This window comes from Lutra lutra, chromosome 11 (genome assembly GCF_902655055.1).
Source record: "Lutra lutra chromosome 11, mLutLut1.2, whole genome shotgun sequence".
NCBI lineage: Eukaryota > Metazoa > Chordata > Mammalia > Carnivora > Mustelidae > Lutra > Lutra lutra.
Window position 1 is genome coordinate 14,640,849 of NC_062288.1, and position 19,918 is coordinate 14,660,766.

General features: G+C 41.2%; 1 protein-coding gene across 1 annotated transcript in view; it reads right to left on the reverse strand.

Annotated features, from left to right (window-relative positions):
• The window catches only part of POU6F2 (POU class 6 homeobox 2), a 490,143-nt gene that overhangs the window by 460,381 nt on the left and 9,844 nt on the right, over positions 1 to 19,918 (reverse strand). The window contains exon 2 of the mRNA XM_047695942.1: positions 3,111 to 3,221. Coding sequence (XP_047551898.1) covers positions 3,111 to 3,128 — 18 coding nt within the window. The 5' untranslated portion in view covers positions 3,129 to 3,221. The remainder of the gene's footprint in view (positions 1 to 3,110; positions 3,222 to 19,918) is intronic.

The window sequence follows — 19,918 nt, forward strand, 5'->3', positions numbered from 1 at the left end:
TCCTATCCCTGGATTCATCAATTAGGTGAGCCAGGAATTAGCCCCTCTGTTACATAACAGCTTGTTTTTGGTTTCTGCCATTTGCAACAGAAAGAGGTCGGACCAACGCCCAAAATAGCCATGTCAGAGTCAAAGGGATGTGTGGCAGATGAGGTCTCCTGGTAAGAAGACAGAAACTTTACTCCTCATACCATGATTCTTAGGAATGTGCTCAGCTCATAGTAGGGACTCAATATTTGTTGGTTGGATGAATTAAGGCAAATATCATTACATTGTAATTATGTGTTGACCTTTTTTTTTTTTTTTTTTACAATAAACCATAAGCTCTTTGGGGGCAAAAAAACATGTGTTTTTTACTTTTTTCTTCAGTATTCAACAAAATCCTACCAAATAACCGTTGATTAATTGGTGAGTGAATAAGTGAATGAATAAAACGAATGAATGAATGAGTAAACAAATGAATAAGCAAATTAATCTGTTTCCAAAAACCAACTTCTACCTCCAAACTGAACGTCCTACTTTACATCATAAGAAAAGAGATATAGACATAATTAGAGCTACAGGTACAATTAATAGTCTTCATGATATTTTTTTTTAAGCAGAAGGAGAAAATAGATTTGAAGAACAAGAAATTCGTAGGCATCCAAGGATTTTTGAAATTCTGCTTGTCAATGAAATACAACATTCTGACAATGTTACTAATATAATTGTTTAAATTCAGTGGAGTTTTTTTAAACATCATAATTAAAAGAAGCTAAATATTCTCAGTGTTCATCTGAATGGGAACTACAAGGAGGAAGACAATTATTTATCTTCATATGCCATACGTCTGAAAAAAAAGGGGGGTCATTAGTACTAGAAAGAAGGAAGCAATGGCTTTATGGAAATAATTCAGCTTCTGCCAAAAGGAAACTAAGAATGGGGGAGGACCCACCATTTTTTTTTTTAAGATTTTATTTATTTGACAGAGAGAGAGATCACAAGCAGAGAGAGAGAGAGAGAGAGAGAGGAGGAAGGAGGCTCCCCGCCTAGCAGAGAGCCCGATGTGGGACTCGATCCCAGAACCCTGAGATCAGGACCTGAGCCGAAGGCAGAGGCTTAACCCACTGAGCCACCCAGGCAGCCCCGGACCCACCATTTATTAAACCAGGGGTATATTTTTATTGCCTTCTGTGAAAAAAAGCTCTCCAACCTGTGTGAGACAGAGTTCCACACAATCCTCCAAGTTCCAAGGAAGCCCAGCAAACAAAACACAAAAACAAAAGCCTGCAGTTCCCTTTCCAGGACTGAGCCATACTGACAATTAGAAGGTTTCAGAAGAATAAAAAATAAGTTGACCAAGTATAAAAAGTCTATAGTTCAGTTTCCTCTGAATCCATGAGATTCCACATTCAGTATTTTAATGGGATGCATCAGCTGGAGTAGGACGTGCCATACCCATAAGCATCCCATGCAAGTCAGTAATGTCATCTTCATATTACCCAAGGCACAGAAGGATTTTTAACATTATAAGTTGCTGTAGAGTATCTAAAATCTTATTATTTCTGGAAAACTAATTTTATCCATTTATTTTACTGTATGTTCACCTTCATTTTTAAATGTAAAGCGTCTACTGTCATGAAAACCTGCTTTTCCAATCAGCTGAAAGAGAACTCCATGCCACCTGCCATTTCCACAGATTCATCTGAAATAATCTCCTGTGGGGAAATGTTCATTTAAAGCAGCTTTGCTGAACTGCTAGCGTCGGGTTATGTTTCTCTGAAAGTTCTGCTGGTAAACACTGGCTTTTAAATAACCGCTTAAGGACACTCCCAAGAGATACACAGTTAACGGTCCCATAATGAGTCGCTTCTTCTGGCAAGAAAAGATATTTCTGCAACATCCATATTTGATTTTCTGGAAAATCTATAGTAGTCTAAGCTTCACGCATGAGCCAGTATAAGCTTATTATAAGCCTATAGTTTTTCTCTTTGCAGCAGCTCAATGTGGACTCTCCCCATTGCTCTGCGGGGGAAAATCCAGAAACAAAGTAACTTGACAAGCTGAGTACATAAATTAAGTGCATAAATTCTTTACAAATAGGGCTCTTGATAGTACATTTAAAGTACAAATAGGAGTTCTGCAGCACATTCAAGGAGTTCGTTTTTTAAATGAATGAAATGGTGCTGGAGAGATGACATTTCAGAATTATTGCCCTCACTCGCTGACTTACAGCAGCTCTACATTCTTAATGTTTTTAGCCAAATGCTGTTATTGGGAAAAAAGGGACACAGTTTTACATAAATGATGCTTTCTTCCAGCTAGGGGCCACCACAAAATAGCATTATCACAGCAAACTTGCTGATTATATTATCTCCAGGGTCTAAAACTCTATAGATCAAGACATTCTAAATGTTGTCCCATTTTAGAGATGCAAACATCTAATACAAAGAGAAGAAAACTAGAAAGCTGCAGTCAAGTCCTGCTCCCAGACCCAGGAGCACTGACCTAGGCTGCCCTTAATCACAAGTCTTTCGTGCCTTCAAAGAGTACATTCAGCTGAAATTTTTGTCCCATCTTCTTCATGAGGAAGCTATGAGTTTCACTGAACTAATCCCCTGAATGCGTTTGGGCTTTCCAGATAGAAAGATCTATCAAAATACAAGTGTAAAGTAACACACAAAGATCTATAGCATCTTTCCCCATGAAAGCTGCAACCCCTTCATCTTATTCTTTTAAATGAGATAGAAAAAAAAATTCCACAGGGGGCCATCTAGACACAGTTTGTGTTCAGAATCTAAGCTCTAACAGTCAAGTGTATGAACAACATGTACTCGATGTAGGTGTTCAGCAAAATAAACCCCAATAGCACTCATGGATACAGAACTAACCAGAGGCAAGACCAGGCAATGAATTAAGGAATAATTCTGGCCAAAAAAAAAAAAAAAAAAAAAAAAAAGAATTTTAACCTTTGAGAGAAACAACACATCAGACCAGAAAGGTGATCATACTCGTTTCACTAAAGGGAACATATGACAATGCTTTCTCCCAGATTGATACAGTAAACTCACAAGTTATGGTTTTGTGGAAATGTTCCTATTGGTAGGCAGTCTGAAAAATCAACAAAATACCTGAAGAAGAGCATTCATTTGCCACTTCCTCTTGGGTCATTATAAGAACATTCTCTCAGCGTCTTGACAGTAAACAGGAAACAGGGTAACACAACCCCAGAGAGTTCATGCCTAGAAGAAAACCCCAACATTTGATTTCAATGATGGCATTGCAAAGAAAACTCAGCTGAAGAGACACACACAGTAGTTTTTATAGGACTTGGCGGATGGAACACCGAGCCTCTGAGTTCCCTCTGACTCGGCCACAGATCTCCCAAGGAACTCTATGGAAAAAAAAAACCCAGAAACCCATATGTCAGTCCTCCGACCTCATCTCCAATGAAGGAAAAGTAATTTGGAAAGTGTGGCTGGTAGATTAGTTTTGGGTTTGGGTTTGCTCTTAACTGATCTGGGCTCTGCTAAATAACATGCTATTAATGAGGAATTTGGAAAGGTGACCAGGTTTCATCAGTGTATGGATGCCCTGACCCCCACAGTTTTAAAGTGTACTTCTCACCCCTAATCATGTTCTCCAACACCACCAAAATGCTGGTACAAGCTTCCGTCCTCCAGGGATTATTTTTCAGGTGGAAAATTTGCTACCGTGTTTCTATCATTAAATATTGTCCTGAGTCCCGCCTCCCCCCAGCAGAGATTGAATAAATATTAATTCGGGTGGGGATCGCTCCTTTCTGTAATGCTTCTTTTACCTCTCGCTGCCAAGATGTGATGAAGAACTCCAGTTATTTCTGAAAATAAACTTAAACTTGCAGAGATCCGGTGGACCACTTAAAAGAGAAGGCCTTATTATAAATGACTGGCCTGCTACAAGATTTTGAGAAAAATCTCAAAACTCATAACCAAACCAGAGAGCTATCCATTCCCTCCCGCTTATGCTCAGTCGACATTGGATCACATTCACTTCAGGGATGAAACAAACAAACAAGAAACCCCACCCCCGTTGGTGAAGATCACACGCGGCTATCAACCAGACCTGTGCACACGTTCCTCCCTTTTCCCCAAAAGCATTCGTAGGATATCTCCACGCAGACAAAAGCCTCCTTTGCCTACTGCTTTTGTGTGCTGTGGCAGGAAGCAGTTGTCGGCGGCCTTAGTGGGGGGGGGGGGGGGGGGGGACAACCGCAGACACTCAGATACATGCCGCAATGTTCCCGTGGAAATCAAACTCTGAGAAATTTTTTAAATGTTTTCAACACATCAGCATGAAGCATCGACCTAGTTGGAATCACTTAGATCTAAAGCAAATGCACTGATTGTTTTCACAGCAGGCTTTTCTTCTTGGAGCTGAAACAGGCACAGTGGCGCGGGGGGGCGCGGAAAGGTTTTCAGCCCCCTGCCTTGGTCGGCTATAGCCTGGGACTCGATCAATACCAGGGTGAGCCGCAGAGGAAGCTCAGGGAAGATTATGAAGATGAGGTGAGTGACAGAATTCCCTTACAGGATTTGTTCTTTCTCTCACCTTGAATCTCATCTGCCTCGGACAGAGCTGGAACACCATCAGGGTGCGGACCAAAACGGAACGGTGGGCAGGGGGGTGAAGGGCGTTAGACATCACGGATGCCGAGAGCCTGGCCATTGTTTCTTTACATGTTATAGCCATCAGGAGAAGGCGAGTCCCATAGCAGCCCTGGGGTGGGCGCCACCAGTAAACGGGAAGACAAACACCCAGCCTCTCTTGCAGGGCCTGGCGCGCTGCAGGGGCACAGTAATTGGCAACTGGGATTTTCAGTATCTTTTTATTATTGTTAATACAATTACTCCTCCTGGCTTTGCCTTTTTACCCCAGACAGGGACCATTCATGTAAACAGCATACATAAAGTATCTGCTTTGCAGTCAAAACCCTGGGATGGGAGATGGTCAGGATCAAATGTGCTTTAGGTGCCCCTGACCGGTCACCTATATACTAAGGACCTCCTCTGTATGTCCACAGCCTTCGTCCCCTAAGCCAGAGGTCCAAGGATGTCCAAGCGATTGGTCAGTTCATACAATGGGTATGTCCTGTAGCTCAACAGGTCAGTACAGCCCATTCTTATTCTCTACGTCCAGTATGCAAGACAGCCTTTAGGAAACTCTCCTGTGGCTTTCTGATGGGCTTGAACTCTCCTGATCAATTGCACAGAGTTGGTAACATGTCTAATAATCATATGAACAACAATACATACGAGCTGTGACCGGTTAGACAAGCCAATAGTCCAGCCCTGAAGCTTGGGATTTCTTTGAATTTCTCTAGAGTTTTGACAACGTCACAGAAATTCAAGGCTATTATTTGCTATTGTTTACTTGAGCCACAGGATGAACGCAGAGGAAAGTAAGATGGTGAAGGGTTAATTATTTTCACCAAAACATCTGAATAATTCCTGTCTGGGTCATCCTGTTCTGACTCGTTAAAATAGACGTTTTTATATATGTATATTCATTTATGTATTTCATTTTAAAGGGAATGCTTATTCATGGAAAAATGAAGAAACATGATTCCCCGCACCTAGAAATTACCATAGCCAAAGTGTGCTTATTTATTTATGGTCTTTTATCCTACATCCATATATTTTCACTTTTATGTAATTAGTATCTTACTACATAAACTAACTTTTTTCCACTTAACATTCACATTATAATAGTCATTCAAAGTCTTTGAAACCATAATTTTGATGTCACGTGATCTATGGATTTACCTTCATATATTTAACCACTCCCCTCCTCTTAGACACTAGGCAGTTCCTTTTTGTGCACAAGTGCTAATATAAGTGACAAGAGGAACACAATTTGTTCACCCAAATCTCTGATTATTTTCTAAGTGACCAGAATAACCAGGTCAAAGGCCCAAACATGCCAGTGTTTTGTCTGTAGTTTATTTCAAAGTTATCCCTTTTATCGCTGAAATTTTAGAATTTAGAAAAAGAAAAAAAAATTTTTCAAAATATCCCACTAGTAAGAGATTAACATCTTATCATAATCTTGATGTTTTATGTTTTTGTATTTATAAAATTGAAACATTTAGTCCATAATGTTTTATAACTTGCTTTTTCAATTAACAAAAATAGCTGAGATTTTTTTCCATGTCCTTAAATCTCAAATTCAAAAACAAAAGATAAATAAAATAAAGTGTGTTGGTTTTTCACCAGTGCTCTGCCATAGATAATGCAGAAGACTGAATATAATCAACAGCAACTCAGCAAATTTTAAAACTTATTATCTCTATATTGTCACTTAACATTAATACCTGGTCCTTAACGAAATCCACACATTTCTATGCTGAGGCTGTTTCTGCAGAGCAGGAGGGGAAGGAAAAGAGGGAAGATCATGGCAGGGAAGAAGGAGATAATCATCAGGAAGTATTCAGAAATTCTCCCTGAAGAGAAAAATAAACTTAGTGCTTTGAAGAAATTGATCAAATCAATAAATTACCAAAATAGCATGTCAGTAACCAGTTTGCTGCCCCAAAATGTTATTCTTCTCCCTGATACTTGTAAAATCATTGACCTCAAGGCAAAACTAGTACTATATTAAGAAACTGCTTTCACAACTCCGGGATTTTGCCTAAAGAAGAAAAGAATCAAAGCAGTCACCTTGTATTTTTCTAGGATTCATTATCAACAAAAGAAAATTCAAAAGTGATGGAAGTATTTCTTGCTCTCTTGTTACTAAGAATAGTTTCAAGGATAAACTCTTCCCTGGCAAAGGTAAGATTAAATAAGTTATTTAATATCATTCTAATCATTATTATTTCTAGGTCTTCTTGGCTAAAATGTCAAGCAGTAACATTTGATGTAGCTGTTTTTTTTTTAACCCGTTTTTACTCTTTTGTTTTTTTTAATCCTCATTATGACTCGTAAGCACTGTCGCCACCTCTACCTCCATCAACCGTCATCAACATCACATCACCACCACCAAATCCATCATCATCCCCGTCTCTCCCACCCCATCACCAACCCCATTCCCCATAAGCTGACCATTCAACTTTTAGGATTTAGCTTAAACATGGCCTTCCCATATATCCCCATCTAAAGTAAGTTTTACACCTTCAATCATAATTCACCATCTTAGCCAAAATTTTTATCTCCTTCCTGGTACTTATCACAGCTTTTTTATTTCTATATATTTTTTACTGGTTTTTCATTTCTTTCCTTATCTACACTGCAATCTAAGTAAGGACAATGACCACAATTATCTTGGTTATCATTCTATCCCCCATGCATTATGTATTGCCTGACCCATAGCCAGTACTCAATAAAAATCACATGAATTAATTAATCAATCATCATTGACCTGTCGTCAACTCAGACTGTGAACTCTAACCCAATGCAAAAAAAAAAAAAAGACAAGGAAAAGGAAAAGAAAAAAAGTCAGAATTGGCTATGATACAAAATGATCTTTCTAGCATATTTTGTCTCAGCATGGGAATTGAGTGATTCCAGACCCATAAGCGGTCATTTTTAAACTGTCTGCAACCCATACAGACACTATCAAGTACAAGCATTGCCTAAGGGCAGAGGAAGCGGCCTTGTAAGTGGTATGGGTTGAGAGGGTGAGTGAACTATTCGCCCAGAAACATCTGTCTCACCTGCCTAATGTGAAATCTCCATCATTACATTAATATTGAAGGTTAATATACTATAATGCCATGAAACTCCTTTTAAACTATAAATATGGTGTGGTAATTCACATATTAACACTTAGGTATAAATTCATTTATCAGTCTATTTGAACAGGTCATTTTTGACTTGCAAGAGGTGAGGTATTGGAAGATAGAAGGAAAAGGAAAGGTCGTGTTGTTGATGTTGAGAAGGAAGTACAGACACTGCACCAGACCCTGTGCATGGGGACCATGAAGGCTTCACCAATGGACAGTAGTGGGAACAAATGCCTCCTTTAAGTCCAGCCTTTCCTAGATATTCTATAATTAAAATTTCAGAGCATTTTTATTCCATTGCAACAAATATGTTTGAGTGTACCCATTTATGTCTTACGAAAGAAACAAAGATCATAAACATTCAGTCTGGAGGCCAGGGCTCAAATGTAAAAGAGAGAGATTGGTATCTAGCTGTCATTTGGGGAGGGTGGTGTCCCCGCGTGTATGTACATGCGTGTTGAGAGAATAGAGAGGGTGGGAGACATGGAAGGGACGAAGAGAACATTTAGCAGAAGAATCACACTGGAGTCTGATGCTAGTTGCTGATGTGTAATAAACACTGGTAAAGAATCATACTTGTTTCACTAACCGTTTAAGTCATCACCAGACGAGTAAAAGCCTTATATGTAAATCAGCCTGAAACAGTAAGGTGCTCTCAATTTAGGAAGACATAGATAAATTGAGGTATTCCCTTGAGAGTACAACAGATAGCTCACCAAGCAGAAATATCTGCTGGCTCTGGGCCAGTTCGCTTCAACAGTGTGCTCCCATGCCCACCAGCGCGTGTCTGGGCGCCTGGGGAAGAGAATGTTCTACCCCACTACACTTCCCCAACTGCCCCCCACCGGCACACTGCCCCCTTTCTTTGGTTTTCTGTTTGCAAAGCTGAGTTACAAGAATAACTAAGATGAAGTTTAGTCATTTCTCTAGGCGTCACCAAACTCCCTTTTAAAACTTTGCGATGCTGAACAGAAGAGGAAAAGTTAAGAGTATCCACTCTAGGAAAACAGCCAATGCTTTTCAGTTTTGGTTGCACAAGGCAGGAGGATGAAACATGGGTGTTCTATGTCACCGTCCTTCGGAACATCTCACATAACCAGACCAACTCTTGAACTGATCCCTCTTTTCCAAAGGCAGGTACAACATAAAAGCACCCCCCAATAAAAGAATAGTAAATATGAACGTGGCCGTGAGAAATATTAATGGCATAGTGCAGCTAGCACAAGGCTAGTAAACACTGAGTTGTCATTATACTCAGTACCTATGCTTGAAACTGGATGTGTCTACCAAATTGGGGGTCCGAGGTCAGGGGGAGGGAGGTAGGGATGAAAAGGTCATCCAGTGAATGTTACCTCGTCACAGACCAGGATGGCTGGCTAGCAAGGGCTTATTTTCGATGGAAAAAAGCCTGTGGTTCCCAAAACAACTGTAACTTAACCAGTTACATATATAGTATATTATGACATGAGAGTTGACACTACATACAGAAATACTAAATACTACATATGCTCCAGGGGTACAAGTTACAGTTGCTAGGGGAGCCATAAGTTCAGAATGGCAATAAAAAAGGAGTAAGAATCACCTGAACAGTTTTGGATCATGCCTTTATGGAAACCCTATGCATTCATACGCTTGACACATCTTTATTGAGTGCCTACTATGTGTTAAGCATTGTATTAGAGGCTGTGGGAAAATACGGCCCCTGCCTCAAATAGCTTATAAGGAAATATATCCACTGGGACCATACAGTTCTGCAAAGAATGGGGAATTCCTTCCTCTGGCTAGACAGCAGAAACTTGCCACAATATTCTCCAAATGTCATGTGGAGAAGTCTGTAAAGTGGAAATGTTATTAGAATCGACCCCCAAATGCCCACTACTTCAACTCTAGCTAAGTCTCCTATAGCTAACCCTCTAATGGCCATTACTGGGCTTTCCACTGTTGGGTCTTTAAGCTTAATGGTCTACCTGTCTTCCCTTGCTCCCTTCTAACTCACCCTTAAGGAACTAAAACAATTAACATCAAAACATGTTTGTTTGCTGCTTAAATTTTTCTCTCATCCCCCTTGCATTAAAACTACAGAGCATGTCAATACTTATAATACATGTTCAGGTCTTCTAATGTACACCTTTGCATCCCAGGAAATCTCAATAAATATCAAAATGTTCCTATGTCTAGATATAGGTATGCTTTTTAAACATGAGACATATTATATATCATGTAAGCTCCCTCTCTCTTTGGGATTTGGCTGCAACCCCATCTTCCTGAGTTGTTAAAATTCACTCTAACCCACCTTAATCACTTAAGACAGCTCAAGCTAGAATGTACCTGGTGAAGAATATGGGAGAAGATTCCTTCCCTGACTCCTAACCTCAGGAAGTTTCAGGGTCTAGGCAATGTCACAGGTAATTTATTAACTGGGATGAGGAGTAGAGCAATACATAACTACATACATTGTTCACGTGATTGTTTAGGGTGGGGGCGGGGAGCTGGCAGGGGTGGAGAGGGAGAGGGGGGAAAGAGAGGGAGGGGGGAAAAGGGAAAAGAGTTCATCATTATAAAAACGGAGAAAATAGGATATAAAGGTAATTTTGCAAAGAACAGTCTTTGTTTTGCACATTTTTCTAAACTAATAAGATATTATGCTTAGGGACCAATCAGAGGGTGGCCTAAAAGCTGTGACATGATGCTTAGCGAATGGGATCTTTCTCACCCAGGCCTGGCCACTAGCCTTGGTCTAATCACTTCATGTCTTTGAGCAAAACAAGGGGCTTAGGTCAATTGGGCTGGATGACCTCTTCTTCGTCTACAACTTCTATAACCACGTGAAATGTATACTTCTGCAGAGGAAAACCATTTCTGCTTATTCCATACCTGCTGTCAGTGCCGTAATAGCTGGAACCCTGTATCCCCAGGGCCTAAAAACTTGCCTAACAAATACCCTGAAATCCTTACTGAATGGCTGAATTGTTTTCGCCATATGCAATATGTTTGGGTTCAGTAGGTCTGGATTTAAGGCTGTTATGTTTAGTGCTGGTGCCAAAGGGATACAGAGTGGACAAACCCTGTGAGGGTATCATCTAATGGGAAATTGAACACATGTTTACAATAATCCCAGTACAAAACAGAAGGTGGATGCCACAAGGTGGCCCATCACACTCTCAGGGCTCAGATGGTTAGGCCAATGGGTTAAGGCTTCCTGGAAGAGCTGTCATCTCAGAAAAATAGACAGCATTTCAATAAACAGAAATTGTGGTGAAAACTGAAGGACATGAGGAATGATGTTTTAGGAAAGGGAATAGTCTAGTTCCTCTAGACTAGAGTGGGAACAGTGAAAGGACACAAACAACTGGAAAACAGAGTGGGACATCACCGAGTCTTTGAACCATCGAGTTCCAGATGGGGAAGGATACACTCAGAGCTGTGTCATCAAAAAACGATCCAACAACTGGCTCAGTAGTGGATTTTATACCCCGAAGTTTCCACTGAGGCACCAGGAGCCACCATAGGGGACAAAGTCAACACAGAGCAAGTTGGAATCGGGGTTCCTCTCCTAACTTCTGCCAGAGCTCCACTAACTTTGCTCTACATTTAGGGCTTTTGTGTAAAATTTATCTGAAAGTAGAAATGTTTGAAGGTCAGTGATGTGGAACGGAGAGACTGGAGGGCAGCTGTTAGTTTAGTAGTCCAGGTGAGAGGAACAAAAGTCTGAAAAGAGAGGGTGGAACCAAGAGTAGACAGAGAGATTTCCAATCCAGGTAGATCCCGAGAGTTCTGTCCATTCATAAAACGTGGGAGGTGAGGGAGAGGGAGGAACTGAGGTGAAGAGAAGGCTGTGATAATCTCTGCAGAAATGAGCAGGTCAAGAGCTACAAACATAGTCAGACCACCAGAATTTGAATCCCAACTTTGCCGCTGGTTCTGCTGAGCCAGATACACATATAAAGTTATGAACACCGTCTGGCACACAGTAGGAGTTTAATAAGTTCTCATCATTATTCTTGTAGGTGGAATGGTTTTGTAGGAAAGATGTGTTTAGGTTCCAACATGATGCTAGTAAGGGAGAAACCGAGTGTCCAGGTCGATACGGGTGAAAAGGTGGTCAGGGCTGGAAGTGGATTCAAGAACAGATGTGCAGAAAAATGCTAGTTGAAGTTACTGAAGGTGATGGGAATATAGAAGAAAACAGAAGAGAACCCAGGACTGAACCGTGGGGGATGCCTGTTTCTGGGAAGGAGACAAAGTAAGTATCAAGTTAAACAGAAGAGAGGTAAGAAAACTAGGAGAATCCTTGGGTCGAGGAAACCAAGATGCTAAGGAACTTCAAGAAGTGTGTTCAGCAGTGTCACACACAAAAGGCAAAGGTGGAGGGCTACTTCCATTTCTCTTACAAGGAAAGTTCCAGTAGAGAGGGAACGGACAAGGAAAAGTCATTGGATGACAATCGTTAGAACAGTGAAGGCACGGTAGTGTTTTCTGTGCACCCGGCACTGCGCTTTGTTCATATGAATGGTCTTATTAAATCACTCTTTGTGAGGGGGGAAGTTCAACACCCCACCTCACCATTCAAGAAACTGAAGCCCAAAGAGGCCAAGTAAGTTGTCCAAGGTGTAAAGGGTCATGGGCCTGGTATTCCAAGGCTTGCATTCCCATATCCCAGCCCTCTCTCCTAACCACTGGGCAATATTCTCTTGAGGATGTGGGAGGAACAAATGCTATACAGATAGCTCACTGAAAGAGACAAGTTTCAGAGGTGAAATTCCTGGAAGTTAGTTCCTTTAATAATATTTTAGTATTTTTGAGTATGAAAAAAATCACTTGGGGCCCAATGTTTCAATTTTTCTAATGAAATTGTCCTGGTTTGTATAGTTCTAAGACACAGTCTCAAGACACAGATAGAACAAATACACAGTCGTGATCCCAAGGAATCTCTGGGAAGCAACTCTGTAGTTTCCATGCCTTTTTAAATAGAAATAATTGAGGCACAAAGGCATCAAGATGCTACCCAATGAGATAGGGGAAAGATCTTGTGAACTAGGCTGCAGATTCTGTGACTTATACAAGTGCTAGTTTGTTCCTTTCAGAGGATTTCCCCTGGGGAATGAATCCCTGTAGAAGGCGCCATAAGGAGATCTGAGGAGACTGGCCTGGAGCAGGGGCTGCAGGAAGTCAGGCCCAAGGAAAGTAAGCTGGTGTTAGAGGCAGAGGGGACAAATCTGGCCATAGTAGCCAGAGGCTGTGGCAGGGAGGGGAGCCTGAGCAGACAAGTGATGAGATCAAAATGGCACATGTGAGCACTTACCTGGGGATTGAAGGAACAGGGAACAGAGTGGAGGCCTGAGCTGAGGAGGGGCTGAGCCAGGGTAGGAAACGGAAAAGGGGGAAGAAACTGGGCAAAGCAGAAAATAAGACAAGGCCAGCCTGATTCTCTGCCCTCACCACCCTTCTTTATCCAGAGAGCCGCTGACCAGTGCCTCACGCTCAGGCCTGCGGGGAGCGTTAACCATCTCTGTCATGAGCACTATAACCCAGTCCTGCTCTGTCCCTGTGCTCTGAGAGTCATAATCAGACCACCATCTTGCTTCTATGCCCAAATGCTCCCTCTGCACCCTGGTCCCGGGGGGAATGCATCTCCTGGCCTAAATTACCTTCCCTTTCTCCTCTGGGTCTTGTAGAATTCCTTTTCCTCCCCATTGACCCCTTGCCTCGCCTGTTACCAGCCAGCTGCCAGTCCTTCTGCCCCCACCACAAGACACACAGCACCTCTTCCGGCTGGCCTTCCCTGTTTCCGGGTTGTTGGTTCCCGCCCCTCATCCAGGGGCGCTCCTGCAACTAGGGGCTCCCATCCTTTCTGGAAAGGATGACATGCTATTCATCCAAATCTCAACTAATTGAGACTAACAAAGAAGAATTGGCACTAATATGATCGATCGGTTTGCCCTTTTATTAGCTTCGAATATTTTGAATTACAGGTGAACAAAATGTTTGTTCCGCCAAGGAGACACATTTTAGGAGAGGGAAAAAAAAAAAAAAAGATGCATATTACAGAGGGCAGTAACGGTACCAAAGAATGGAGTTAAATTTTGCCTGCCCCCAAGGTGGGGGTGGGTGGGCGGGGGACAGTGCTCAAACCCCTGAGAGCATGTTGCTTCTCTGGGTATTAAGAGGCCAGATGTTCTGAAACATGAACTCAAGCACCTGACTCATCCTGTTCCATGGAATTCCATGTTGACAGATTAAACATGAGGGTTTCACAAGCTTTGACCTCTGTGAGGAAAAACAAAGTAAAGGTTTTCTATATGGAAAGACCATCGATTTATACATGCGTGCGTACCTGTGTGTGTGTGTATAAAATCCTGAAATTCAACTATCTGTATTGTTCAATCTCACTTGAGATCTTAGATGGACTTTCCTTTCACTTGTTTTTGGAACTGTAAGCCTAAACCTATAACCCTTGAAAAATCCCCGTTTTGCCCTTAGACATTATCCCTGACATTTTCATGGTTTTTCTTTTTAGATACCATTCATATTTTATAACATTACAGAATTCTAATTTGAGACTCGAAGCTCCTAACTGATTCGGCACCATACTCATCCAAACAAACAACACTTTTTTACTAATCTGGTAAAACTCTTTTTTTTCCCCCTAAGTAAGCCTATATTTCGTTTCCCTCAATTTATATGCAAAACAGCAATACTTATTTCATTAAAAAAGGAATAGACAATCATATATATATATATATGTATTCTCTTCATTGTTATGTTTAAAATTCAGCATGAAAAACCAAGAAAAAATTAAATGTCAAATATTCAGATATTGCTATTTGCTTATCCCACTGAAATATAAATTATGAAACAGTTCATTAACAGAACTGTACTTGTGCGTTATTTTGAAAAAAATTTTATTCAAGAATCAACTAGAGTCGTCTAAATTCATGCTTTTGTCTTCTAAGTACCAAAATAATTTCTTTATTCATTATATTCCTTATTCATTAACTTTTTCAATTCATAAGTACACATGTAGCTGCCAACTTAACAGGATCTTCTGTGGCCCTTTGTATTAAAAGTTTTAAAACATGATTTGAATAATCCGTATCCTGGACTGGAAAGATGAAAATTAGTCACAGTCAATTGATTTGTGTTGCATAAAACACTACTAAAGTGAGGAGTAATACAAGCTTTCCACTCAGAGTAGTATTTTACGGAACATGTTTAGAAGCAGCGAAGTGTTAAACAGACTTGTTTTTACCACTAAACAAAGATAAGAGTATTTTCATGAAACTTCTGAAAATGATATCGGATCTATGAGGTGTCCCTGAGTTGTGTTGTTCTGATCATGTCTTATTTATTTGATCCACATACAACTTACCAGCTAGTCAACATAAACTTCTGAAACACAAATTCTATGCCCTCATTTCCTCACTCCTCTTTGTCTTTTTTTAAATTAACATATAGTATATTATTAGTTTCAAAGGCAGAGTTTAGTGATTCGTCAGTTGCATATAACACCCAGTGCTCATCACATCAGCTACCATCCTTTATGCCCATCACCCAGTTACCCCATCCCCTCATCCCTCCCCCCTCCAGAAACCCTCAGTTTGTTTCCTTTACTCAAGAGTCTCTTATGGTTTGTCTCCCTCTCTTTGTCTTTTAAGTCTTCTCAATAAGACCTTGTATCCTCCTTCATTTTTTAAGATTCAACATTAAGATGTGCCAAAAGTAAGCAGCCATTGAATATCATGGGGATGGTGGCTTAAATTAAACACAATACGAAATATGAATAACAAATTGTGGGTGAGGAAGCCACTTTCCTTTCAGACAGCAATATGAAAATGGAAAATAATTTTCAAGTCCTATTCCCATATTCTAAAATGAAATTAGTAGCACAACACACAAAAATTCCCAGACAAGGAATTTTGAGAGGAAACTTAGAGCAAAGACGACTCAAGATTTCAAACCACTTGAGAAGTCCATTCTACTTCTAGAAAGAAGAGAGAGAGCTGTGACGGAGAAGAGCTCTGCAGCGGGTACCAGGTGCCCAGACATGCCAGCAGGTACCTCCAGAAAGACTTAGAGTTGTGAAAAGTGGAGGGCAGGGGAGGGTAAGACAGTGAGAATAAAGAAGACAAACCTATAGCATCTCTAGCAACTCCTTCAATTCATCTAAGATGACTGTGGGCCAATTTCACAGAAAGAAAGGTGGCAGGCAGGAAGGACTGGAGGGCAGGGGGGGGATGGAGAAAGGAAGGAAAAGAGGAAAGAAAGTGATAAGGATAAAGAAGCAGCAGAGGAGAGGGAAATGCAGAAATCCCAGAGCCTTATTTTATCCAAACCCCATTGTTTGGATTCTCAGTTTGACAAGAACTCCAATAAGATACCAATACCACCCATTTCCTGTAAAAATAGGCCACATAGAATTGCCCAGAGAAATGGTGTGGGTGGGGGTGGCGCTGATCTCTTGACCTCTTGTTTTCATGTGAATGGACTTCTCACCCCCACGGAGGAGGAATTCTGTATCGCACTGGTGGGTGAAAAGAGTGTGATACTCATGGTCCTCCACATCAGTAAAGAATTTGTTTCCCTCTTGACCCCACTCCCCAGGGGAGACAGAAATCCTGCGTAAATGGGTCTCTTCGTCCCATCCAAACTCTCCTTTGATCAAAATATAAGCAATTAGCAGGCCCGTCTGGCTGCAGACACGAAGCCACATTTTTCAATGTAGCTGTAAGTAATAAAGGGAAAATAAACCTGAGAATTAAAGAAAGGGTCTTATTTCCTGTCCATTAAAATCCCAATGAAAGAAATGAGCACATTAGGCACCAATTTATTTTATATTAATACATAATCATAATTTTTCCCAATCTTAAATAACGGCTAGTGGGTCAGGGATACAGTCTTCTGTTTGTTTGCTCAGAAACATAAGATAAGCCCCTGTTCTGTGACGTGGTATCAACTTTTCCCGCTGATTTTAACCAACCAACCAGGAGGTAGCATGGTCTCTTGCCTTCGATGTTTCCTTTAGAGCTCTCCAAAAAAAATTTGGTCAAACTGAAAAGAGAAAAAAAACTTCCAAGAAATATTGAAGGGTAAGAGGTGTGAACAGGTGAGAAGCCGTCCAAACTCTTCAGCTCATATCCTCATCTACCTTCTTTTTTCTAGCACACACCTCACTTTTTTGTGAGGATCCCAGTGTCAGGTTTGACTTGCCTTGTATTTATTTGTCATCGTGGCCATGATCCTACCCCGCCAAATGACTGTTCGGCCATTAGGATTCGTGGATTTATCCTGTACTAGGTCCACTGGGGTAAAAATAGGAGAGAAAGCGAGAGAGCCGAAGAGAAGCAACATTCATGGGTTAAAATAAGAGAGTTAAGTTACTAGTAGGGCTTCTACCTGACACTGTCCAAGGAAGGGAAACGTCCTGGCGGGGTCACCATCTTGACATAAGGAAGTCTGACAGATCTGGTTAGCCTAATTTAGGTATGCAGAAAAATTCTTTTGTCACCAATATCGTGGTAACTACCAAGCCACCCTCCCGGCTGACGTGCTCTGAATGTGGCACAGGAGAAGAGGAAACACCCCCCACCCCCGACCATATTCTTGTTGCTGTATCTCAGACAGCACTAGAAGCCCCTGTTTCTTCTAATGAGCAGAGACAAGGGTGGTCTACAGTATAAGAAGTGGACAAGGAAGAGAAGTTTTCAGCACGCACACTCCCCTCTACGTTGCATTGAAACGAAGCTTGAATGAAAAGTGAACTAAGAGCACCTTGTAGACCCTGCTGTTGGGCATACACCTCACTTTGACTCCCTCTCCACAAGCTTAACCCAGTGTCTCCCAGTGCCGGGCCCCTGCCCGAGGTGTTAGCCACGCTCGGCTCATCTGTCAGGTCAGCGACCATGTCTCCTTCCCATGTCCCCTTCCCGTGATGCACGGTGGTCACGGAGAGGAGGTGGAGGTCTGAAAGAGGTGGCAGGCCAAGGTATAAGATGAATTATACCACAGGGGATTACAAGCTCCAGGCAAAACCACTATCATTTTTTTTTTAAGATTTTACTTATTTATTTCACAAAGAGACACAGAGAGAGAGGGAACACAGACGGGGGAGTGGGGTAGGTAGGGAGAAGCAGGCTTCCTGCCGGGCAGGGAGCCCAACAGGGGGCTCAATCTCAGGACCCTGGGATCATGACCTGAGCGGTAGGCAGATGGCTACTGAGCCACCCAGGAGCCCCACAAGCTGTCTTTACCAAGTGTTCTGTTCACTTCTGGTGTTCCAAAGTAGTGAGTGCTTTGTTGAGGACCGTGGTGATTCATTTCACCAAACCATTCTACTACTAACCATATATCCGTGCGTTCTAACCTAACTGCGTTAGGTGTAAAGGTTAAAAAGATACTTAAAAGTAAACTCTAGGGGCACCTGGGTGGCTCAGTGGGTTGAGGCCTCTGCCCCGGGACAATGGCTCCGGTCATTGTCCTGGGGTCCTGGGATCAAGCCCCGCATCGGACTCTCTGCTTGGTGGGGAGCCTGCTTCCTCCTCTCTCTCTGCTGCTTCTCTGCCTACTTGTGGTCTCTGTCTGTCAAATAAACAAAATCTTAAAAAAAAAAAAAGTAAACTCTACTTGGTCCTACATCCATAACACACAAATGTAAACAGAATTAATGTTTTACTGGGTAGAGAAAGATTTCTCCTTTCCAGCCCCACAGTGGCCTCCAGGGAGACAAATGTCAAAAATGCCACTTGACAGGAAGAAATTTCATTGAAAATAGTTAAGCAGGATAGAAGAAAACCTTTATTTACCTGAATTTTTTAAAAAAATGGAATTGATACAGGAAAAATGCCACAATATTATTAAAGTTTTCCAAAATTTGAGTTAAGAAACATCTTCTTGGGAAAATCACGGATTTCCCACCACCACAATCTTAATTACAAAACATAATTAGTTTATAAAAATTAGTTTCAAAGTGTCAATGCACATTTGGCTAGAATTTAGTTGAGTTAGGTTTTTCTTGTTTTTGTTTTGTTTTGTTTGCTTTGGGTGTTTTTATTTTTGTGTTTGTCCTTGTTTTTTGTGAGAGGGAGAGCAAACAGGGGGGAGGGGAAGAGGGAGAAGGAGGGAGAGAATCTTAAGCAGGCTCCATGCTTAGAGCAGACCCCAATTCAGGGCTTCATCTCAGGACGCTGAGATCATGACCTGAACAGAAATCAGGAGTTGGATGCTTAACCAACTGAGCCACCCAGGCATCCCTCGAATTTACTTAAGTGTTTATGAAGAATTAATAGAGAAAGCAAGGTCATCTTATAAATTTAACTCACTGACTTTAAATGCAAGTAAGATTGTTAATCAGTTAAAAAACAATGTTAATCAGCTAAAAGATAAAAACAAGAGTTCTGAGACAATTAATCTCCAATAGTGAGGACCATTATAAAATACATACTTGTTTTCTATTTTACATATTTATATATTATAATATGTTACGTATGACATAATATCATATATCAATTTGTTTTGAAAATGTTCAAGCCCTCCCCAAAACCAGGGGAATTTTGTTCCTCATACACACAGAACAGTGCCAGCTGTGCTCTGTTTAAGTCTGTTGTGTCTGAAGGCATATCTCCCGGAGCACAAAGAAATGGAGGCCAGGGTGACCCCTTGTTTAGTAGCAGCAGCTGTTTCTATGGAAGCCTACCATGGAGGACCAACCTACTCTTCCATCCTTCCATTCAGCGTCTCTTCTCTTGTTCTGTATAAAAGACCACCAGGTACAGCCCAATTACAACAGGTCATGATACCAACAATAAAATTCATGTATAGGAAACACTTAAGTCATGGATTCTTCTCAAGGAAGGGGAGGAGAAAACAGAAAAAGAGAGGGAGAAAAGAAGGGAGGGATGGTGGAGTGATGGGAACAACGAAAGGCATTTCTGTCATAAACTCTGCCTTCATCAAGGGATGATACTAAGAATCATACTTTCCGCAGGAAATGTGTAGGCCATGCTACATTTCTGTGATTTTATCTATGATTAAAGGCTTCCAGCATCCTTAGCTGAAATTCCAGCTTTGCCACTTGGGACAAATTTGTGTCAATTCCTCAGTTACCTAGTTGGTAGACTGGAAATAATAACAGTAATTACCTCACAAAGGTATCATAAGGTTTAAAGTATGCTTATAATGTTC